Source organism: Lonchura striata, chromosome Z, assembly GCF_050655825.1.
Source record: "Lonchura striata isolate lonStrDom1 chromosome Z, ASM5065582v1, whole genome shotgun sequence".
NCBI classification, from domain to species: domain Eukaryota; kingdom Metazoa; phylum Chordata; class Aves; order Passeriformes; family Estrildidae; genus Lonchura; species Lonchura striata.
Genome location: NC_140740.1, coordinates 85894018 through 85915680, shown reverse-complemented (window position 1 = coordinate 85915680; position 21663 = coordinate 85894018). Strand labels below are relative to the sequence as shown.

Here is a 21663-nt window from a genome sequence, read left to right as displayed (position 1 = left end):
TTTATATATATGGATTTGGGACAAAAAAATTTCTACTATAAACAGTTATGGAAGTTATCCACAGATATAAATGTGCTATCTTTAAATTTTTTTTCCTTTATGGGACACTGGAAATTTAGAAATGGCCTTATTGCTATGCAAAAGAGAATCCTTGCATACAAAATTATGTTTGGGAGAGCATCTTAGTTGTGACACTTATGTCAGGTTTGAATTTTTGGTCATTTCTGCAGTGTCCTTAGCAATGGTTTTATTGTAAAGTTGATTGATTGAACTGATTTTCTTTATTTCTTTAAAATAAATGTTTCCAGTTTGTTAAAATTTTAGAGGTTTTATGTCAGTAGGATAACCAAACAAACCGTAGTGATGAGACAGAGACAGCTAGAGGCTTTCCATGCCCACTAGCAGAATCAGTATGGAGGGAGAAAGATGTGATCAGGAAGGACATCTGGACAAAGACATAGTCAGTCCATGAGGAAAGCAGTAAAGTCTTTCCTGTAGAGCAAACAGGTCAAAGAGACCTTCAGTTCATGGAATGAAAGAAAGGAGGGGGAAAGAAGACAAAGGCATAAGACAAAAATAGTGTTCTCTGCAGCATATTATGGGTCCTCCTTATTATGCCCTGCTTCAACACTGAAATTCAAGTTTTATGAAGTTAGGTCAAAGCCTGGAGAAGAGAAGCTCCAGGGAGAGCTCAGAGCCCCTACCAGGGCCTCAAGGGGCTCCAGGAGAGCTGCACAGGGACTGGGGACAAGGCAGGCAGGGACAGCACACAGGGAATGGCTCCCACTGCCAGAGGGCAGGCACAGATGGGAGATTGGGAATTAGGAATTGCTGGCTGGGAGGGTGGGCAGGCCCTGGCACAGGGTGCCCAGAGCAGCTGTGGCTGTCCCTGGATCCCTGGGAGTGTCCCAGGCCAGACTGGATGGGGCTTGGAGCCACCTGGGACACTAGAAGGTGTCCCTGCCCATGGCAGTGGCTGGGAGTGGGATGGGCTTTAAGATTCCTTCCAACCCAAACATTCTATGACTCTGTGATATTATTTCCAAGTTTCAGAGGCGACTGCAATTAATTCATTGTAACCGTGCCAGGCACTAAAAAGCCAAACTCACGGAGCCCACGGGGCTGTGTAAGGACAGGGTGGTGCCAGAGATGAGCGCCGTGAGGGCTCCAAACACTGAACCAGGGCTCCAGACTCATGTTCTGCTTATATCTTAGAACAAAGAGGGCTGTTAGCAACACCCATACCCTGTGACCTTCTGCCTGCAGAATGAGTCTGTTGTCTCCTGAAGTGGACCCAGATTCTTTCCTGTCAGAATGAGTGTAGAGGGCACAGCAATTCTCTTTCCAAGTGTAGCAAGCACCCAAATACATTCAAGTACATATAAATGTGCTTGCACCGCCAGAGTGTTGGAGCAAAGCTTTGCCAAATCTGAGCTGCTCAAAGGACAGGGATTTGGACCTGAGGTTGCATGACAGCAGTGTATTTTTAATTTTCATGTTGTTATTTCTTTGTTTGGAGTCTGTTGTTGGGGTTTTTGGTGAGAGTTTTTCTCATGATGCTTTCTCCAGCAATTTCATCTGATTCTCACCTACAGAGTCTTACCCTCATTCAAGGCAAATGTCATCTCTCAGCAGCTCTTAGTCACTTACCCTTGTTGAATTAAGTGCAAGTAGATAAAATGGAAATATTGTGGACTCTGCCCATTTGATAGTCTTACAAAATAGTAACAGGACAAACACAGGGATCATTGAGAGGAATTGCATGCATACCTTGAGACACCTAAAACAGGTTTGAGGATTTTTAGCACAGAATAGGCCTTGTATTTAATCTGAGCTTTGCAAATACATATTCTGTTTCTACTGGATTACACTGATTTTCCTCCCTTAGCTTTCAGCCTTTCAGAATTTAGTTTCCTGATTGCCACTCTCTTGAAAAGTACAGGAGAGAGATGGTGCTCAGCCCTGTCAAGTCAAAATCATCATGTTCTGTAGGATTTGCCTGTAGGAATTCAGTCCATGGTAGGTCACAGCCTGCTTATTGAGTTTCTACTTCAATACAACCTGGAGTTAGGTCCTAGCCCGCCTCTGACCTGTAAGAGGAATTACGAGGATGTTATTTGGTATGCCAGACAAAAGGGGAATAAAACAATTTGTACCAAGATACAGGGGAAGGAATTTACTGCTTTCTGTTCCTTTTACTTCTCTAGCAATAGGAGCATCCATTTCCCAACATTGGCTGGAAAGTAGCCATGAGATGCTGAACAATTTATGCCTTCAGTTGAAAAATACATTTCCTGGTCTCTGGAAATTAAACTCTTGGCTTATTTTGTAAATATTTACTTTTGTCTTGCCACATCAAATTCCTTTCTTCAATATTGTTTCTAGTGTCATTGTCTTTCTAACTCCATTTTGGCAGGAAATCCTGTTCGTTAATGCAAAGCCTCCCTTAATTGTTCTAAGTTGTTTCTGATTTTGCTTATATACCTACAAGTGTATTATGACTTCTTGTTTTTCTACTTAAAATAATAATATTCTAAATAATAATGTTATCCTCTGTGAGGCAGAATATAATATGGCTTTATAGCACATGACTGAACAGATCTCTGCTCATATGTAAGCAGCGGCAGATAAAAGGGCATTGTTTAAAATTAATGAGATGTTTTCTCATGAAGATATCTTGAAGTATATAATTTATTAGGATCAAGTTTAGGATTGTAGAATTAAAAGACTGGCCTTTTCTGTTTGCTGTTTAACAGGGAGATTAGATAGAAATAATTTTTTACCCACGCTGCACTAAAACTATTGGTGATGTCAGAGAGCAGCTCAGGTGAATAACTTTTTACATGGGCAGATACCAAGAAGACAGCTTTAAACAGATAGAGGGCAGGTTCAGATTGGATATTAAGAAGAAATTCTTTTTTTAGGAGGGGAGTGAGGCCCTGGCACAGGGTGCCCAGAGCAGCTGTGGCTGTCCCTGGATCCCTGGAAATGTCCAAGGCCAGGCTGAATGGGGCTTGAAGCAACCTGTGATAGTGAAATTGTCCCTGCCCATAGTAGGGGTTGGAACTGGGTGAGCTTTAAGATCTCTTTCAACTCAAATCACTCAGAGGCTCTATAGTTTGGGATTTGCCCTGAAATAGCTGTCAGCTGTGGCGCAGTGCTGTTTCCAGGGGACACAAATGTATATTTTTAAGAAGGCACAAGATAAGAAAAGCAGAAAAAGGTCTGATCACTGTCCAGCAAAATTGGAACATGGCAAAACCCTCCTCGTGTGAATGTTGTACTGTCTGAGAGTTCTTTTCATTCCCTGATCCCTTGAACCCTCTTTGTCCATCACTGTGGCCCATGCAAACCATGTTATTTACATCCATGATGTTTGTGGAGTCTGCACACTGTGAGTCTCTCGATTTCACATCATCTCCACAAGCCAGATGGACCTAACAGTAAATATAACAAATCTTGATTCAGCAGAATTTAGTCGTGTTTCAATTTACAAGATCAGAAAGAAAGATAAGAAGTGCATTCTTAATTTCTGCTTATTCTGTTATTTAATATTTTAATTGGGTAGGTTATGTTTCGTGGGGTCCTAAATGTCTCCCAGGCTTTAGATTTGATCTCCAATAAATAAGAGCAATGCCCCTCTATGGAGTAAATGGCCCTACAAAGGCCTTGGAGCTCTCCATGGCTGTTGTCTCTCTTTATTTCTATTTATGTGCCACTGTAGCTTGGATCATTTGAATGCAAAATGCCTCAAGGGCTCTTTAGTAGACATGAGCACAGGGGACTTAGGGATTTTTCTCTGCATTTATTGGTACTAAATGGATTTCTCCCAGTGCTGTGTTCCTTAAGTGCTCACAGAGCACTTCTCCATTGCCCACAGACAGGCACTTGCTTACAGCCTGTCCCCCATACAGGTCTATGGGACAGTGCATTTATTGTATTTCAAGTGGAGCGGCACAGTGTACTTATTTTGTTCTGATGTCTCGTAAGACCCTTCACAGACCCTTTATTTAACCAGATGGGCATTTCAGGTTGTCTGCTTGGAGATGTCTGTGCTGGGACATATCCATGTCTAGAGTTCTTGTGCCACAGCACACACTTTATTTGCTGTACTCCTTTTTAAAAAATAGGTCAAACCCGAGAAGTGTTCCTTATATTTACAGAAATCAAGGTATGGTTTTAACTTTTAGATGTCAGGTTCTGAAAATAAAGTATTTGTAGAGCTTTTTTCTAATCTGATTGTTACATTGTGAAATCCTTTTGTTTAAAAGGAGTATTTTTAGTGTAGCAAGGTTTTGATGTTTAGAGCTTTATATTTAAGTCTTTAAAATAGAGAACAATAGTACATTTGGCATGTATATAGGAAGATTGAGAAAAACCAGCATAGAGTATTGCTGAATTGTTTGAGAACATTCATCCTCAAATCTTTTGATCCATGGAACTGTTTTTTTCCATTACCAGATAGTGGTTTGTGTTTGGGTGCTGTTCAGTTTGTTGGCAGCACTTCTGAACTAGGAGTGTGAGAATAAAAAATTCAGAACATCTGAATTTCCAAACTTCAAATAAATTCTGTGAAGAGGCACTTTGGTCCTCAAGTATTCTTTACTCAGCACATATAGAATATTTCTAGATATTCGGATAAATGAAAATTCACCTTTAGAAGCTCAGTAATGATTTGAATTGTGAGAAATCCAATCCTTACCCTTTCTTGCTGCCATATAACATGATTTGATCTGACTTTGCTCTGCTAATGCCAACAGTTTGTTTCTATCTGTGCCTCTTTTTTTCAGACTTCCATCTTTTTCTTTGTATCACACCATCAGTCTAAGCTCATCTCATGCCCTAGGTATTAAGATTGTCTTCTTTCCTCACAGGTTTTACTTCCCTCTCTGCCATTGCTTTGACAGTGCAAATAGGAATTTATTGCACCTTGAGCCTTCCTCCAGCCTCCTTTGTAAGGGGGTCTGTGCCCATGTAATGATAGTTAAGTTTCTAATAACTCCTTTTTTTTATTATTCTGGTATCTTGTAAAATACTCTGTAAGCAAGCTTCCTTTCTCCATTTGCATATTTTTGGTATTTTGGTCAAATCACGCTTCTTTTCTCAAATCCATTGAATAAAATGAGTTTTCAAGGATTTTGTGGAGAAGTATGTTTTCTGGTTTAGAGCCTGTGCATTTTCATACAATTGTTTCAAAATCTTTCATGCAGGATGCCAGGGGTACTTGCTGCACAGCACAGTTTTACTGGATATAAAATCATAGAATTGTTTTGGTTGGAAAGGACATCTGAGTTTGAGTCCAATCCTGCTCCCCAGCACTGCCTGGCTCACCACTGCCCCATGTCCCCAGGTGCCACATGCACATGGCTTTTAAACACCACCAGGGATGGGGCCTCCACCACTGCTCTGGGCAGCAGTGCCGGGGCTGGACAGCCCTTTCCATGGAGAAACTTTTTCTAATATCCAAACTAAATGACCTGGCACAACCTGAGCAATTTCTGCTTCTCCTATCACTTGCTACCTGGAATAAGAGACACACACCCGCTTGGCACCAGCCACTTCTCAAGGTCTGTTACCTTCTCTGGACATTTTCAAGCGCCTCAATGTCTTTCTTGTCATGAAGTGCCATACTTTTCTTTAAACCAAAGGCAAGTACTCTTTCAGCAGCTTTGTTGCATTATAGGCAGCTGTTGCTGTCTGGTCATCCTTAGTTGCTGCTCCCAGGGTGAAATCCTTCATACTTAGGGAGCAGCTTGTGTTGCTTATTGCTGCATTAAATCTCAGCAAGTTTATTTTGTGTCCAGCTTCTTGAAAGGTAAAGAAAAATTTAATTAAAATGCTTTTTCTCTTTTTTTATCAATCCTGTAATGACCATGCCACTTGGAAAGTTTAATTGTAGTATTTAATGGAATCACAGAATACCCTGAGCTGGAAGAGACCCACTAGGATCACCGAATCCAACTCCTGGCCCTGCACAGACCCCCAACAATCCCACCCTGTGCATCCCTGGCAGCGCTGTCCAAAGGCTCCTGGAGCTCTGGCAGTGCTCATTCCATGGCCCTGCACAGACATCCCAACAATCCCACCCTGTGCATCCCTGGCAGTGCTGTCCAAAGGCTCCTGGAGCTCTGGCAGTGCTCATTCCATGGCCCTGCACAGACATCCCAACAATCCCACCCTGTGCATCCCTGGCAGCGCTGTCCAAAGGCTCCTGGAGTTCTGGCAGTGCTCATTCCCTGGGGAGCCTGGGCAGTGCCAGCACCCTCTGGGGAAGAGCCTTTCCCTGATATCCCACCCAAACCTCCCTGGCACAACTTCAGGCCATTGGCATTTGATTACTGTTGATGTGTATCGATATAAGTCACTTTATATATTCTCTCTGTATATTGAAAGTATTTTGATAGCTTGATCAAGTATTTATTAGCTTTTGGTATTTAGATGGCACAAAAATGTATTCCTGTTTGGCCCTCTGAAGAATATTTTTCAGACTGTTGGGATGTCTCACCTTCAGTTCATATAATGCATCCCATGTTACTTTTTATTATTCAACTGTATTAATTAAAAAAAAAACTCACACGGAACAAAGTAGTATAAATTATTTGTAGAAGCCTGTTACAACAAGGGTACTATTGTGCTTTATTTTACTTACAGTCTCATTGAAAGACCATCAACAAGGTATATTTTTAGCGTTGGTGATACTCTTATTGTAATGAGTTTCACGATCACTGTTCCAGTACTATGCTCAGGACAAACTAGCATGTCATTATTTTGGAGCATCCTATTCACTTCCTTAAAATAAAGTACACTGCTACCTGTCCTTCTCATTGTTAAAAGCTTTCAGAAAAGGTTTTGGAAAATTCTAACTTCCAATTTCCTTTCAGGTTCTAATTTTAATTCCCATATCTTTTTTTTCCCAGTTTTTTTAGTTATAAAAGCTGCATTTTAAACATTTGGGTTTTTTTATGTGAAATGTGGGCTTTATGAGCTGTTTCAAACTGATGTAAATTAGACTTTTTGAGGCACTTGCTAAATTATTCTCGTTATTAGCTTTTTTTTTCCTGTTGGGATCTACAGGCTTTGTGGAGCTGACTTTTTGAAAGTGTTAAGTTCATATATTACTGGTTTGCATTTTACTGTGTGTGCAAATAGCACTTAATCAATTCACTGATATAAGCAACCATTACTATTTAGTCAATATTAATTGTCATCCCTGAGTTAAATTAAAAGCTGCTGTGTAAAGGGAGGTAAGAAATCCATGTTGTTTTTAATTCCTTAAAAACAAACAACCACAGGACTTGAGATTGTTGTTCAGCCTTTAGTCTTCCTTGCTGGCTGAGCTCATCACTGATGTGATTTGATGGTCTGTAATGGTGTGGGTTGCAAAGACCTTAAAGATCACACTGTTTGTGGTCAGGAGCACCTTCCTCCAGACTAGGTTGTCCCAAGCAGGTTGCCCCAGCAGGTTGCCCTGTCCAGCCAGGCCTTGGACCCTGCCAGGGACCTGGAGACACAGGTTCACAGCTGCACACAGCTTCTCTGGGCACCCCATGTCAGGGACTCACCTCCTCACAGCCAGGAATTTCTCCTGATAATGCCAGCTGATCATTCCTAATCTTCCTAACAGATGCCAGCTGTTACCTCATCTTGCTCTTATTCCAACTTACTGTTTTGCTCACTATGCATTGGCCTGGATGTATTTCTGTGAGGGAGAGATGAGTTGAGATGAGGGGTACCAAGATGATTTCATTGCTCTAGACATAGCTCTTCATTATTATAAAAAATCCATAATGGTGAGATTGAAGGGATGTCAAGCTCCATAGCTTGCCTGAAAGTTAATGGAGACGAGAGGATGAACAAGGACAAATATTCCAGTAGAAAAATCCATATTCTTGTCAGCCTGTGCACACTGCCCTTGGTGACGACATACTACATGTATTTTTCTGTTTGATCTCAACTTGGCTTTTAGTTGGGCAAAAATAGATGTGTGATGAAGACACATGAGGGAAATTTGGGAGACAGTTGCAGCTTCCACTTCTGGACCTTGTACCTTGTTGTGAAGAGGGGAACAACCTTGTTGTAAAGGATCTTTGCTTTTTTAAAATTGCACTATCCATGCCTTGAAAATCAAAATCAAGCCTAAAACATTACATATACTGGAGATATGACTGCTGCAAAATCAAGAAACTCTTTTAGAATGCAGCATTTGTTGGTGATGAAAGGTATTTATGAGCTAAACTTCATACAAATGCCTTTTGAGGGTTGTAACTAACTCTGTGCTGAGACTTTAAAAATTAGTCTGATATTTATGAAGGTGGTTTTCAGAGCTAGAGATAGAGGCATAATAATAAGTGAATGACCTGGAATTGAAGCTTTGTGCCAATTTAGGGGATAACAGTATTACCTGGGAAGCTCCAAATCCATTTGTTAAGTATAATATCTGGCCTTGATTTTTTTTTTTTTCTTCTGTGTTTAGCTGTAATGTTTTTGTGGAACTCTTTGAGTTTGCCGTTCTATGCATCTTTATTATGAAAAATTCAGTATGAAAAATCCTGCCATGTCTCCCTGCCCTTGTGCTTATCTAAAGGATGGCCCTTGGGGAAGGATTACCAATGGATGGAGGAGAAAACTGTGTTGAGTTTTTTTTAAGCTGAATATCTGTGTTATGGGAAGTGGTCCCACAAAGAATTGTCCCAGCATGGTGTGAATGGCATGAGTTCATGGCTGGAAAGAACTTTGCAAGGGGGAAGACAAGAGTATCTGCACTACTGCTTTGTAACTAGAAATCATCCACCAAAATCTTGGTTATGCATAAACTCTAATTATAGTGAACTTAATCATAAAAAAAAAAAAAACTTAAGGAATATATAAAGAAATAATTTGTCCATTATTTTCCTTTCTGCTTTTCCCCAATTCTCTACATTTCTGTTGAAATAAACAAATTTATTTTTTGCTATTCTGCTTCTGTGCAGAATACCATTGTATGTTCATTTTCCTCTTCATATGCATTGAACTCATGCACTTTCCAAAATCTTGATCCTTCTTCATTGTTTATATTTAAATTTCCTTTAAAACTAAAATACTTTATGTATTTTAGAGAAGAATCTACTGGCTGGAAATCTGCTTTACTCCAGTTTTTTTTCTCTTTGTGAAATTATCTCTATCTTCTGGAGCAGACACCAGATTTAACCTGCTTTTGCTGCACCCGACCATAGGCATCTCCAACTTGGTTTTAACAGATTGTTTTGTCTCCACAGCACTAGATGGTGCTGATGACAGTATCTCTGAAATCTGAGTGTTCCAAGATACCCATGGTTGCGGAAGTAGTGCTGCTGTTTCCTACCAAGGACCAGTTTGCAGATCCAGTTATTAATCTAAACAAAAATTTCAGTCTATGAATGCAATAACAGAATATGGGAGGAGGAAAAAGGCAGAAAGCTACCAATATATCTTAATTTCTGTGTTGCTTCTTCCCCTTTCAACATGGAAACAGCTATTGACTAATAGCTGTGAGCTAGTGTAACTGATTCCTCATGGCTGTCAGGGGTGCTGGAAAAGCCTTTTCCTAAGGCTCTTGACTGGAATGGGGTGACAAGAGCTGGTGACAAGCTAGCCATACAACCCTCTGAAACACACACAGTCACCCTAGGAAAACCTTATAGGAGTCCTGTAATGCTCCAAAAAGAAGTAAATAAGTTCAAATTATGTGTTTAAATGCAGAAAGCCTAAAAACATCTGACACCGAACAAGAGGAAACGGCCTCAGGTTACACCAGAGTAGGTTTAGAATGGATGTTAGGAAAAAAATTCTCCATGGAAGGGGTTGTTCTTTCACAGGCTGCCCAGGGCACTGGTGGAGTCCCCATTCCTAGAGGGATTTAAAAGCCACTATTTAAAATTCGATGTGGCACTTGGGGACATGGGTCAGTGGTGGCCTTGGCAGTGCTGTGGAAATGGTTGGACTCAATGGCCTTAGAAGATCTTCCAGTATGGGGATGGGTTCATCTGTTAATTGATAGCTATATTTGAGCTATCCAGGGCTTCAGAGGAGTATCTGACTCCTAGCTGCTGCTGAGCATGGTGGCCTTGAGCTGGTGGCCCTTGCCCAGTGCTGCTACTTCCACCATTCTCCTTGTAAATCAGGTTACACCATCCTCTGTGAGTCTCATTGCCCTGCTTTTTTCCAGAATACAAAAAAAATAGTTTCTTTCTCTGTATGTCTATGTACCTCTGATTTAACAGATTATAAAGCTAAGGTAATCCTTTTTTCATTGACTTAGGCTAAAATAAATTAGAAAATAATATGTACTAGTAAAATGCAATAACTCACCCTCAAAATGCACAAAGCTTTGTCATATATTTGGATTTCTCCTGTCTAAGCAATACATTATTAAAATGGATAATATATGAGATACTTAAGTATACATTACAATGTATTGCATGGGGTGCTGCACTTAAAAATTGCATTCTAGTGAACACAAACTATTTATGAACTAAAATTGCATGTATGCCATTCCTTCTGTGACAGTTTGACTTCTAAGAATTTTATAATGAACAGAAAATGTTTTTCAGAGCATATATTGTGTGGAGTGTTTCTGATTCAAACTCTGCTGTTATTTACCCAGATGTTAAATAATTAAAAAAATAATACAACTATTGTATATTGCATTCTAAAAATTTTGTGTATATAATAAGACTTCTTTCCTTTCTGAACAACCTTAACTATTTCAGGACACTCTCGTGAAGTTATTTTAATTTCTTTTTCCCCCAGTCTATTTTCTCTGTTGTCTAAAAAACACAACAAAGTGCTGGAGCAAGCCACGCAGTCCTTGAGAGGTTCCTTGGGTTCAAACGACTCTCCACTTCCTGATTATGTGAGTATCAAAATGAATGTTGTAACGGGTACTTCGAAATTCAAGTCATACATCCCTAAATCTGCAAAGAATTCTCAGAGTGTGGCAGCTGAGCAACCACCAACATGAAAATACAGGAACCTGTATGAATGATGTCATGTCTGAAACATCTCTAAAAAACAAGAATTACACTTAGAAATGGCAGAACAAAACCACAGCTATGCAGAAGGAAGAGACTTACTGTCAACTCATGCTTTTCAAGCCATTTGTAATTCAGAATATTTAAATCACACAGTTGAAAACGTCATTTTTCAGAACTGGGCTTTAGCAGAAAAGTCCAGTTTTCTTTCGACAGAATCTTAAAATGCCTAAAAATAATTGAAAACAATTCCCAGTGAGCCTCTGAGGGAGTATTGGAGTCATGGGGTAAATGAGTATGTTCTGAATACATGGATACTTACAGTTACCTTCAGTTTTCTCAGCCAATGCCCACAAGCAGGCAACAATTTTGTATTTAATTGCATAGCTTGTTGGGAAATCTCTGCTTTGGGTGGAAGAAGGAGACGTCTTGAGGGGACTTGAATAATATATTTGTGCTGCTGAAGTATCTTTGGTATGTACTCATTGGAACCCTCACTGCAGTACTGTGTGCAGGAAAGAAAAGTTGATTTATCATTTGTTTGGGATTTCTGAGGATGAAAAGGTATCAGGTGTTTTATTTACAGGGCAAATACATGATTTAGAATATGCCTGTCTGAGAGTTTACAAATCCTATTACTCTAATAAATATAAAAATACCAAAAAAATATAATTTGATATAATATTAAATAAGGAAACAGCATGGTACACATGCCTGCAAAACACATAGGCACACATAGGCATGTGCTAACGTACATATGAAGATCTATATTTTAGGGTGTGTTAGAACACAATGCTTGAAAAATATTTTATAGGTTTTGAACTTTTGTAACTCGCTGGATGTAAACAGTACAGCAGTTAAGGAAAGGCCCAGGGAAAAGCTTTCTGTATGAAGCTGTCCCCTTACATACAGAGACAGCTGAACAACACAGCTGATAGAGCTGGGAAAGCTCCCTGGAGTACAGCCAAGAGGCTTAGATACTCCACTGAATTTTTTTTCTTTTTACTCTTGGTATGATGTAGGGATGGAAGGGAGAAAAATGAGCACTTGGAAAGATTAATGTAGGGGAGAGTAAATTAAGTTCATGGCCTGTATTTTAAAACAGTAAGGTAAACTATTAAGGCATGGCTTTCTGGTCCTTTCCTTTTTCTCTCCAAATTGCTCATGTTACAGTTCAGTCTGAAACATAGGCAATTGACTAGAAAAAGTTGAGGCCAGATTTCATCACTTCAGCATATTCTGCTTCTGAAAGCCTGTGTTTATGTTGTGTGTAAGAACAAGGAGGAGTGGAGGGGACTAAAATGTCAGAAGTCCTAAAGCATGTTCTCTGTATCCCAGCGTGGAACTAAGGAAAAGGGTGATTCTAATATTGCCTGCTCTGCGCAGGTTTGTTCATTGAGAGGTGGAGGTTTGCCTAATAAACAGTTCTCTTTGCAGGTTCTGTTTGGATCAAGTATGTATTTTAAAAAAATGCCTTTCTCACCATTTTTTATTCACTTTAATTTATACATTATTCATTTTCTCACTGTGCTCTGTAATCCAAATGGGAATTTGCATGGAACCTGAATCCAAGGGTTAAATGAAATGAAAGTAATCTAGGTGATGTTTTAAGATATTTGTCTTAAATTCTGGGTGTTTGAACCCAGTACTCTTTATATTCTAGTAAGTTTTTGACCCAATACACAGTACCTAAGCTTATACTCACTGATGGTGATTGGAATATACTGAGTTCTACCTTTACAATGTTTATTAATGTTCTTTTTTTGAATTATCTGCTGCAGTCTGCCATCAGGTATGTGGTGTAAAAGCAGAGATGGGAACTGGAGTAAGGAACTGACCCTGTTGGCCTTGATACTGTTCTTGCTGGGGTTTTCCTGGTTTTTACAAAATAAAACAGCAAGTTGTTTCATTTATTGAGGCTGGACCAGTGTCCAGGTCCTTTCCTGATAAACTCTTGTCAGTGTGGTGGATTCAGGAGCAGGATGGAGAAGGCAACAGGACAGAGACAACCAACCCCTGTCATTATTGCCTCAAACGCATGATCCTTTGTTAGACTAATTCTCATGCTAAGTAATTTACTTGTTGTTTCATAAGCCATAATATTATTTGTTGTTTTTTTTAGCAGCATTGACCTCTTTTGAAATACTACCTATGATCCAATTGGAAATGGGAAGAGTCCACTTAAGTTTATCTTTCTTGCTTTCTTGCATTCAATGAAAGCATATTTTCCAATGTTTTTAGCAAACGAGAAAACTGGTAATAAAATAATTGAGAATTTTGCTTCTTTCAGCTCAAATCAAGACATATTACTTAAGTAAACATACCAATGATTTTCTTGGTAATTTGATTACAGCCTAATGTAATTTATCAAATCAGAGGTACTTAAAGCATAACTAGAGACATGCTAACTTCTCTTGGGAAGTAGCACATCAGATGTGTTGTTTGAGCTACCATCTACCCCAAAAACCTCTCTTTTCAAGCATTTCATAGTACTCTTTATGTTTTTTGAGTGCTTCCCCTGCTTGTTGAACTACAGCTGGTAACAAGAGATTCTCCTTAGCTCTCACTATGGAAAAGAAGAGAGTAAATTTTGATTTTTGGCAAGTCTGTGTCATTTTCTTGCTGATGTGAGAAAAAAACTCAATTTCCTTAATGCAAAAATTGAGGAAATTAAAAAGCAAATGTATGTATAGTATTAGATTCAAGTAGTTCGGCAGACATCATCATTTAAGTCTCCTAAATTTTGGGTTTTAAACTAAATTGTTCTAGCCAGAAGCAGATTAAATGGGTTAGGAAAAATTCTAAAAATAATCCTACTTAGTGGCAATATATTCAGTTATTTAGTACATAGCATTGTCATTTAAACAGCACGTCAGTGGTGAATGAAATTTGGGATAGAAACCTTGTAGTGTAATATCAAACTTTTCATATTAATAGATACATTAATCCATATATGGAGGGCCATCCTTTAATCCTTTGTCCAGAATCTGTTGGGTTTTTAGCATAGGAATTAAAGCATGTTGGCAACTCAAAGGGAAAAATGTAAAAAATATAAATGTTGTGAGCTTTCTGTGTGCATTTATATGTATAAAAATATATGTTATAATATGTTGTTATATATATATAAAGTCTGCAGTAGCAAAGCCTGGTGGTACTGGGACAGTTTCCAATCAGAGCTGACTTTTCATGACTCCTTCCCAATCCAGTAAATTCACCCACTGTGCAAAGCTGGCTTTCATGGAGGGCTGGAATTCTGCAAATGTTGATGAGTTTTTCTCTCATCTTGATAACCAGAATTAAACTTCACATCTGGATGACGCGATTTCTGTATTATTTTCTTTTCCCCCTCAGTTTGTGCTCCATAATGGGCTAAATGAATTCCAATATTTAGATTCTTCTTTGATTTTTCCCTGATTTATATGGTAAATAGAAAGCAGCTGTCTGTTTAACCATCTAACTCTTGAAACTCCTAGGCCCCTCAAGCGTCATCTGGAAGTAATGTAGCTTGTAAAACAAAGCTAAGAAGAAAAAGCAATGTTTGTTTTATGTGGGATGAATGACTTCAGTTGGGGTCCCTCTAATTCGGCCATTATGGGGGTTATTAAAAAGCAGTATTACAAAAGTGGTTTCAACAAAAAAGAAATTTGGGGGGGTGGGAGCTTATATCTTGTTATTACATTTGATTATATTCAAACCTCCAAGTACTTCATAAATAGTCCTTCGTTTGAGTTTCCCCAAGAGAAAACAGCCCAGTCTCCCCCCTCTACGTCAGTAGATGTAAAAAGGTTCCCCTGCATCAATTACTTCCAAAGAAGAAGCTGTCTGTTATAATTAAGATATTTATCTTAGAAACATGAAAATGCTAAAGAGTAGGTAAAATCAGGTCTATGAACTGCAGTATTTGTTGTCTTTTAAACATAATGAAACAGATCTAAAATCTATTAATGTTCTAGTTTCAGTTATGTGCACAGAAGTTAATTTTTAATCCAGTATGTAGCAAACAAGTATTTTATTCACTAATCATGTGAACAATTTGGCCTTTAAATAAATGTTGTTATGTTTTGGGGCTTAGAAGGAGAAGATCTGTAAGCCCTTCCAGCCCAAATAATTCTAGAATTATATGAATCATAGAGCCATTTGGAGTGGAAAAGACCTCTAGGTTCATCAGGTCCTATAATATGTTCTGTGCTTGCATATCTAATATTACCTTAGGTATTCTGCATCTCTATCTGATTTTTTTAATTATCTAAAGAACAGTTTAATGCATAGCTCTGCCATCACATAGAAGTGTTCTCCTATAAACGTGTGCTATCACAAAGAAATGGGAAATCTTCCCCACAATCATCTGATGACTCCAGAAATGATGCAGAAATGAAATTAAACCTACTTCCAAATAAACTGGTCGGCCGTAATAGAGTTAGTGTGATGCAATTAATGTTGTTCAGCTGGTAGTCTGTAAAGTACTGCTTGGTGGTAACTGCTGAGAACACAAAAAATATGTAGAACTGGATCCAATGTTGCCAGAATGGGAAACTTTTGCCAAATTAAATCAAGACTGCTGACTGAGATATGTCCATATTTGTCAAATACTGGAGTGAGGAAAAAAACCTAAGGTAGTTCTGTTTTGTTGGGTTTTTTTTTTTTTTTTTGGTCATAATGTTTCTTTAAAATTCAGAAACCACCTACTTACCACCCAAAGCACTGCCTAGGTCTCGTCAGGAGCTTTCTTCCATTTCAAAATGTCAACAAGAAACCCATTTTAAGATTTTTTTTTTAATGACTTAGCCATGCATCATTAATGGTCTAAAAAACTTCATTTTTCTGTGTGAATTTTTTGTTTCTCATGTTGTCTAGAGGAATAAACTTAAAATGTTATAATACAAGAGAATTTTTATTAGGGTGTTATTTAATGAAAGCATATGGTAAAGCAATATAGTACTGGGTGGGTTTTGTAGAGTATGTGGATTCTAGCTGTTCAAGTTGCACTTAATAGGAGAGTCACCTTGTTTTGCACTATAATACCTTTTTTTGATTACTCTGACTTGATGGCTGATGAAGTAACATTTTCAATATCAGGTTATTCTTGGGTTTGCCTGTCTCCGATATTGAGCAGAGGGCCTAAAAATACTTTTTCTAAATATTAGTCATGCCCTCCTCCAGATGAATTATAGTTTATAGAATATTACTCCTACCTAATCCCCCTATTTTTATATCACAAAAAAATAGCTATTTCAGAATAGACTGAAATAGCCAACCTAACCCAAATCTAAAGCAAGCTTTTCTATTGAGTAATAGCTGAATTCTGCAGTTCTGTCTGAATTCTTAATCAGTTCTTTCCTTTAAATGAATTTAAACTTTCATAAGAAAATGCTGCATAAATTATCTTTAAACAGAAGAACTATCCTAAAATCCTTTTGAAAAGATGTCAGTAAAGTTCAGTCTTTTAAACTTCTGTATATTACTATGAAGTACTGATAGTTATTTGCAGCTGGTTTTTGCAACTATCAGTATAACTATATAACCAAGTTTTTTGGTGTCTTTACAAATACATTACTTGTGGTTGAAAGTTTTTTAGACAAATACATTGAAGAACATGAAGATAATATTCTCAGAATGATGATGGTCTTTCATCACCCAGGATTTCCACAAAATTTTCAATGTGTCTGGTATTTGTGTCACATAGATGGTGTTAAGCCTTATTTCACTTAGAAATTCTCATTATTTTGGGAAATAAGGATGAAAATTTATTTGGTTTGAAAGAACATTTATTATGGCAGAAGCATCTTATCATCACCTGATTGAAAATCTTTCATTCTTCAGGTTTATGGGAAAGGAGAACAAGTAAGTAAAAGAACTTCTGACATTAGCAGTGCAAACACCTACTAAAGTAATTTCATGACCTCTTGTTTTGCTTGTTAGAAACATTTGAAATAAACCAAACATGAACATCATAATTTTTTTTACTTCTTCTTCTTCTTTAATAGTTGTAGACCTTTAGGACATTGTCATTATTTAGCAGTAAAGTGTATGAATTATGGTATTTGTGCAATATCTGCACTCAAAACCCATGTTTTTTGAGAAGAATGCTTAAATGAACATTCTTAAAGGAGAGGATGATTAAACTGTCTTATAAAAGGGTGAGATCTTGGTGTTCCTTTGCACCTCTGTAAGTTAAACAGGAGAACTTTGTGTGCTGATTTTTCTCCTGCACAGCTGATTGGGGTGCATTTGAGAGAACTGGAAGCCTGGGAATGCTGGTGTTTTAGAAGGGTCTTAGGTGTAGCTGTAGATAGAAAATGTGATACATTATTAAGATAAAGCCCTCATAAGCCTCTCTATAAAACTGTTACTGCCATGTAAATCAACATTTGTTTTATTCACACTAATGGCAAGTATTGAAGTGTTTGGATGAAAAAAGGAGCAGTACTGATCCCCAAAGCACCCTTCTTTGCTGATTTGGTCATTAGATGCTTTTCCTGCTGCCTCTTTCACATGAGTGGGTTGTTCAGGGTTTCTCAGAAACTAATTACTCACCTGGATGGTTCATCTTGGTCAGACGTCCACAGACAAACAGAACAACCTAATGCAGTAGCTCTCCAAAGAGTAGGATTTATTTTTATAACAGCAATCTATTTCAACAATGCATTAAAACAATTTTCTGGTGTTCCTAACGCAAGGTTTTGATTGAAAAATGTAGTGCTTAAAAACCATAAGTATGTGACCATATGTTATAAACATCCCAGTAATTCTTTTTTTAAACATGCAGCCATATAAAGTAGAGGAAATGGATGAGGAAGAAAGTATGTACCAAACCTTTTAGGCTGTTTGGTACTAAATATCTAATTGTAATTGGAATTTCTGTGTGCTGCTTTTTCTCTATGAGATATTGGCGGAACATGTTGTACCTTTCATTTCCAATTTCTCCTCTTCATATTTTTCAGGGACATTTACAGACTAACCAGTGAGGTTTTCGTACATTTTTAGTTGTTTAAAAAAAAGCTATCCATTTCTATCAAAGGGTACTAAGAAATTATTTTAAAAGTAAACAAACAAAGATCTTTAAGCTCCTCCATTGCAGATATCTGTGATTTGGCACTGGAAAGACAAAGAAAATAATAGAAATTAGGGTAAACCAAGACCTGGTGATTTTGAGAAACATGCTCTAAGAGGAAGATGGTGTGTTTCACATTGGATAAAATAATGGAAGAAGTTATTCACCTGTGGAAATGCTGCTCAAACCTGTCTGAACTGAAACATCCACAACTTCAAATGCTGGGGACAGCTCTGGCCCCTCAGGACAAGAGAGACACGGAGGGGCTGCAGCGTGTCCAGGGCAGGGAATGGAGCTGGGAAGGGGCTGAGCCCCAGGAGTGGCTGAGGGAGCTGGGAAGGGAAAAAGAAAAGGAAGGGAAGAAGAAAGGGAGGCTCAGGGGGATCTTGTGGCTCTGCACAGCTCCTGACAGGAGGGTACAGCCAGGGGAAGAGTCAGGCTTTGCTCCCAGGGAACACGGACAGGAGGAGAGGGAACGTCCTCAGGTGAAGATGAGGTTGGATATTGGGAAAATTCCTTAATGGAAAGGGCTGTCCTGCCCTGGTACAGCTGCCCCGGGCAGGGGTGGAGTCCCTGTCCCTGGAGAGGTGTAAAAAGCATATGGATGTGGCACCTGGGGACATGGGTCAGTGGTGGTCACTACCCTTGGCAGTGCTGGGGTAATGGTTTGACTCCATCTTGGAGGGCTTTTCCAACCTAAACAGTTCTGTAATTCTATAAAATGTTGAAACAAGACCATTTTCTACCTCTGCAGAGCCACATTTATTACGAGTTGTGTCCATGTTACTGAAGCAAGTTAATCTCACCAGTTTACAATTTATCTTTTTGGAGAGGTCTTGTGCCCCCTGAGCAGCCTTTCACAGTGTCATGCTGAGGGCAATTCTCCTGCTGGTGGCTGTTGTTAATATTACCTATAATGTTACACAACTGCTGCTGATTGGCAGTGTGGGTGGCCAGGAGAATGAATGATGGGATGAAGGCAAGGAGAGTATTTTAAAGGGAATGAGTCAACCATATTAAAAGGCAGTCTTGGTATGAAGTGAAAAAGAAAAAAGTTTGGATAAAAAAAATTATTAATATAGACAGAAATCCAAAATCAAAAGTGGATTTTGAAAAAGGATTGGCTCCTCTCTGCTGCTCATATGAACTATCACACGGAGCAAAATAAGCCTCTTAATGAAAACTGATTTCCTCATCACCTGTCCTGAAAACAGCATTAAAGAAATGTAGAAGGGAGAATTTACATTTTGTTTATCCCCATTGATAGGAGTGGACTCTTGTTCTCTGTGAAATACCTTCCTGAAAAACCTCTCCGAAAAATTAGAGAATGTATTTAGAAGAAACAGAAATTTATAAGAGTCTGTTACTCATTTTTATTGAATCATATAGACACCCTAATGTTTATCACAAGTGTAATTGAAAAGATAAACTTTTAATTCCCTTTCATGTAATCAGCTATTTCTACTAATTTTCTAATTTCTTTGTTGATTAGGAAGTAAGTGAATTAGTGGAATACATTGCATAATTCATATGCTAAATCAGCTTTATAAATAGGAAATCTTCCACAGAATTGATTAATTATAGAAACAATGACCCAGAGTTTGGACAAAAAGTAGCAATCCTTAACAGTATCTGAATTAGAGGCAGAGAACTAAGGGATGTTCAGCCTGGGGAAGAGAAGGCTCTGGGGAAAAAAGCCTCTAATACATTGCCATTGTTTAATCATCCTATATTTGTTATCCCCAGCACTTCTGGGAGATGTCTGATTGCCTTCACTTCTCTGAAACAAAGTTGAGACACGTAAGATACTTTTTTTTTTTTTTTTTTTTTTCCCTTCAAATATGTCACTGGAATGTGGTGGAGCTCTTCCAGAGCTGCTCTTGTTCACATTCAGGCTGGAGCCCAAGCTGGGTGAGCCTTGGCCCACTACTGAACAACATATTCTCCAAAGACACTGTGTTCTGATGCATTTTTGTGTTGCTATCAAGCTGGCACGGTGTGTACAGAGCCTGTTCCACTCCAGCATTTGTGTGTGTGTTAACCCAAACCCTTGACCTCAAAGATAATGCTGGCTAATAACAAAAACCAGCCGTCCTGTTCTAGAGAAAATAAGATGTATTGTAACATTGCAGGTTCAATTTGCTTTATTCACTGCAATAGGACTCATTATCTGAAGTATATCTGTTCTCCCCAGATTAACTGAGGAGAAAATGGATGTTGCAGTTCCCAAAGGCAAGTCTTTCATCTACTCACTAGCAGATAATTTGTGGCACTTACAGAGAAGTAAGATGCTTACTCAATTCAGCCAAAAAAAGTTATCTCAACAAATAATGACAAGTTTTCCCATTCCAACACTAATCTTCTAGATTTTGATAAATTGAGTCAATAGGAAGAGTCATGTTACATTCCCATGGGAAAAACCTTTGTGGAATTTTTCTGATACATAAAATTATTTCTCTGCAATAAACTAGTCATCTTAACATGTGGTAAGTTAATTAAAGTTCGTTAGAAAACTTCATGTAAATTATAGGTAACCAGTTACAATCAGAAACAGGATTTTGGTGAGAGTTGAGGGACTCTGGGATGGTACAACATACCCAGGTGCTTCACTGTCTTTCAGCAGTAATCTCTCATCTTGTCCCTGTCTGAGCTTTATGAACCAGGCTAAACAAAAGTTTGATCCCAAAATAGACAAGTCTTCATAAATAGTTCAGGAAACTTTATTTAGTTGGATAATGCAGTTTTTACGTATTTCCATCAAGAGCATTTTGCCTCAAAATTTGAGAAAATACCATCTGCTGCTCATAGTTCATTTTGGAGCAAGTGCCTGTGTACATAGACTTCTATAATTATTTTCTGTGAGTTTTGGGTTTTCCACATCTCAGTTAAAGGTTTGTTTTTTGGCATTCAGGCTGCAGCTGCTCTGTGCTTCCAGAGCATTTAGCAGCATAGTGGTCAGCAACTTCTGTGTTTATCAGAACTGATGCAGTGTTCTTGTGACCAAATGTATTTCAGAAATAAGATGGAATGTAGTGAAAAGAGATTTAATCTAAAAGTTACCCCATTTATTTGGTTTGTTTGTTGTCAGCTTTCAGAAGGCTGTTTCTCATCTCCTTACAATTTCCATTTTATTCAGCTCAAGAGAGCAGTTCTTGAAATTTGTTCATGGAGGTTTTTCAGGCCCAGGTTAATAGAATAAATGATACTTTTACTGGCAGTGACCAGTTTTGAAGAATTGATAAGGTAAAAGGAAAACAAAACCACTTTCTTATATTTTATAATTTTAGAAGAATTTATCTGCTTTATACTGAAAATCACTTCAAAGCTCAGTAATGTGATTTTTCTGATAGGTTTCACATATCTTTGTTAAGCTATTCCCTTTAATTTTCAAAATATTTAACACCACTGACAGAATGAATATAGTACATGTGTTGAGTGGTGTCATAAAGAATTGCTTCTTTAACCATGCTGCTATCTTTTAATGTCTCATAAGAAATAAAATCTTTTTCCGTTATTTATCTTCAGCTCTGGTATAAAATCATGCCTGTAAAGAAACTTAATCCTGCTCACAGGAGTTTGGGAAGCTCATGCCATAACCCCTTGTCAGTCGTCAGCTATCTGGGA

At 38.2% G+C, this 21663-nt stretch overlaps 1 protein-coding gene across 13 annotated transcripts in view; it reads left to right on the top strand.

Moving 5' to 3' along the window:
- DYM (dymeclin) overlaps window positions 1–21663 on the top strand; it is a 209718-nt gene that overhangs the window by 132698 nt on the left and 55357 nt on the right. For 8 of the 13 annotated variants that reach the window (XM_085566103.1, XM_085566101.1, XM_085566102.1 and 5 more), the window contains 2 exons: window positions 10768–10870; window positions 19786–19839. In XM_085566103.1, the coding sequence (XP_085422229.1) occupies window positions 10768–10870; window positions 19786–19839 (157 nt within the window). The remainder of the gene's footprint in view (window positions 1–10767; window positions 10871–19785; window positions 19840–21663) is intronic. The other 5 variants (XM_031507419.3, XM_031507418.3, XM_085566099.1 and 2 more) reach the window with 1 other exon arrangement.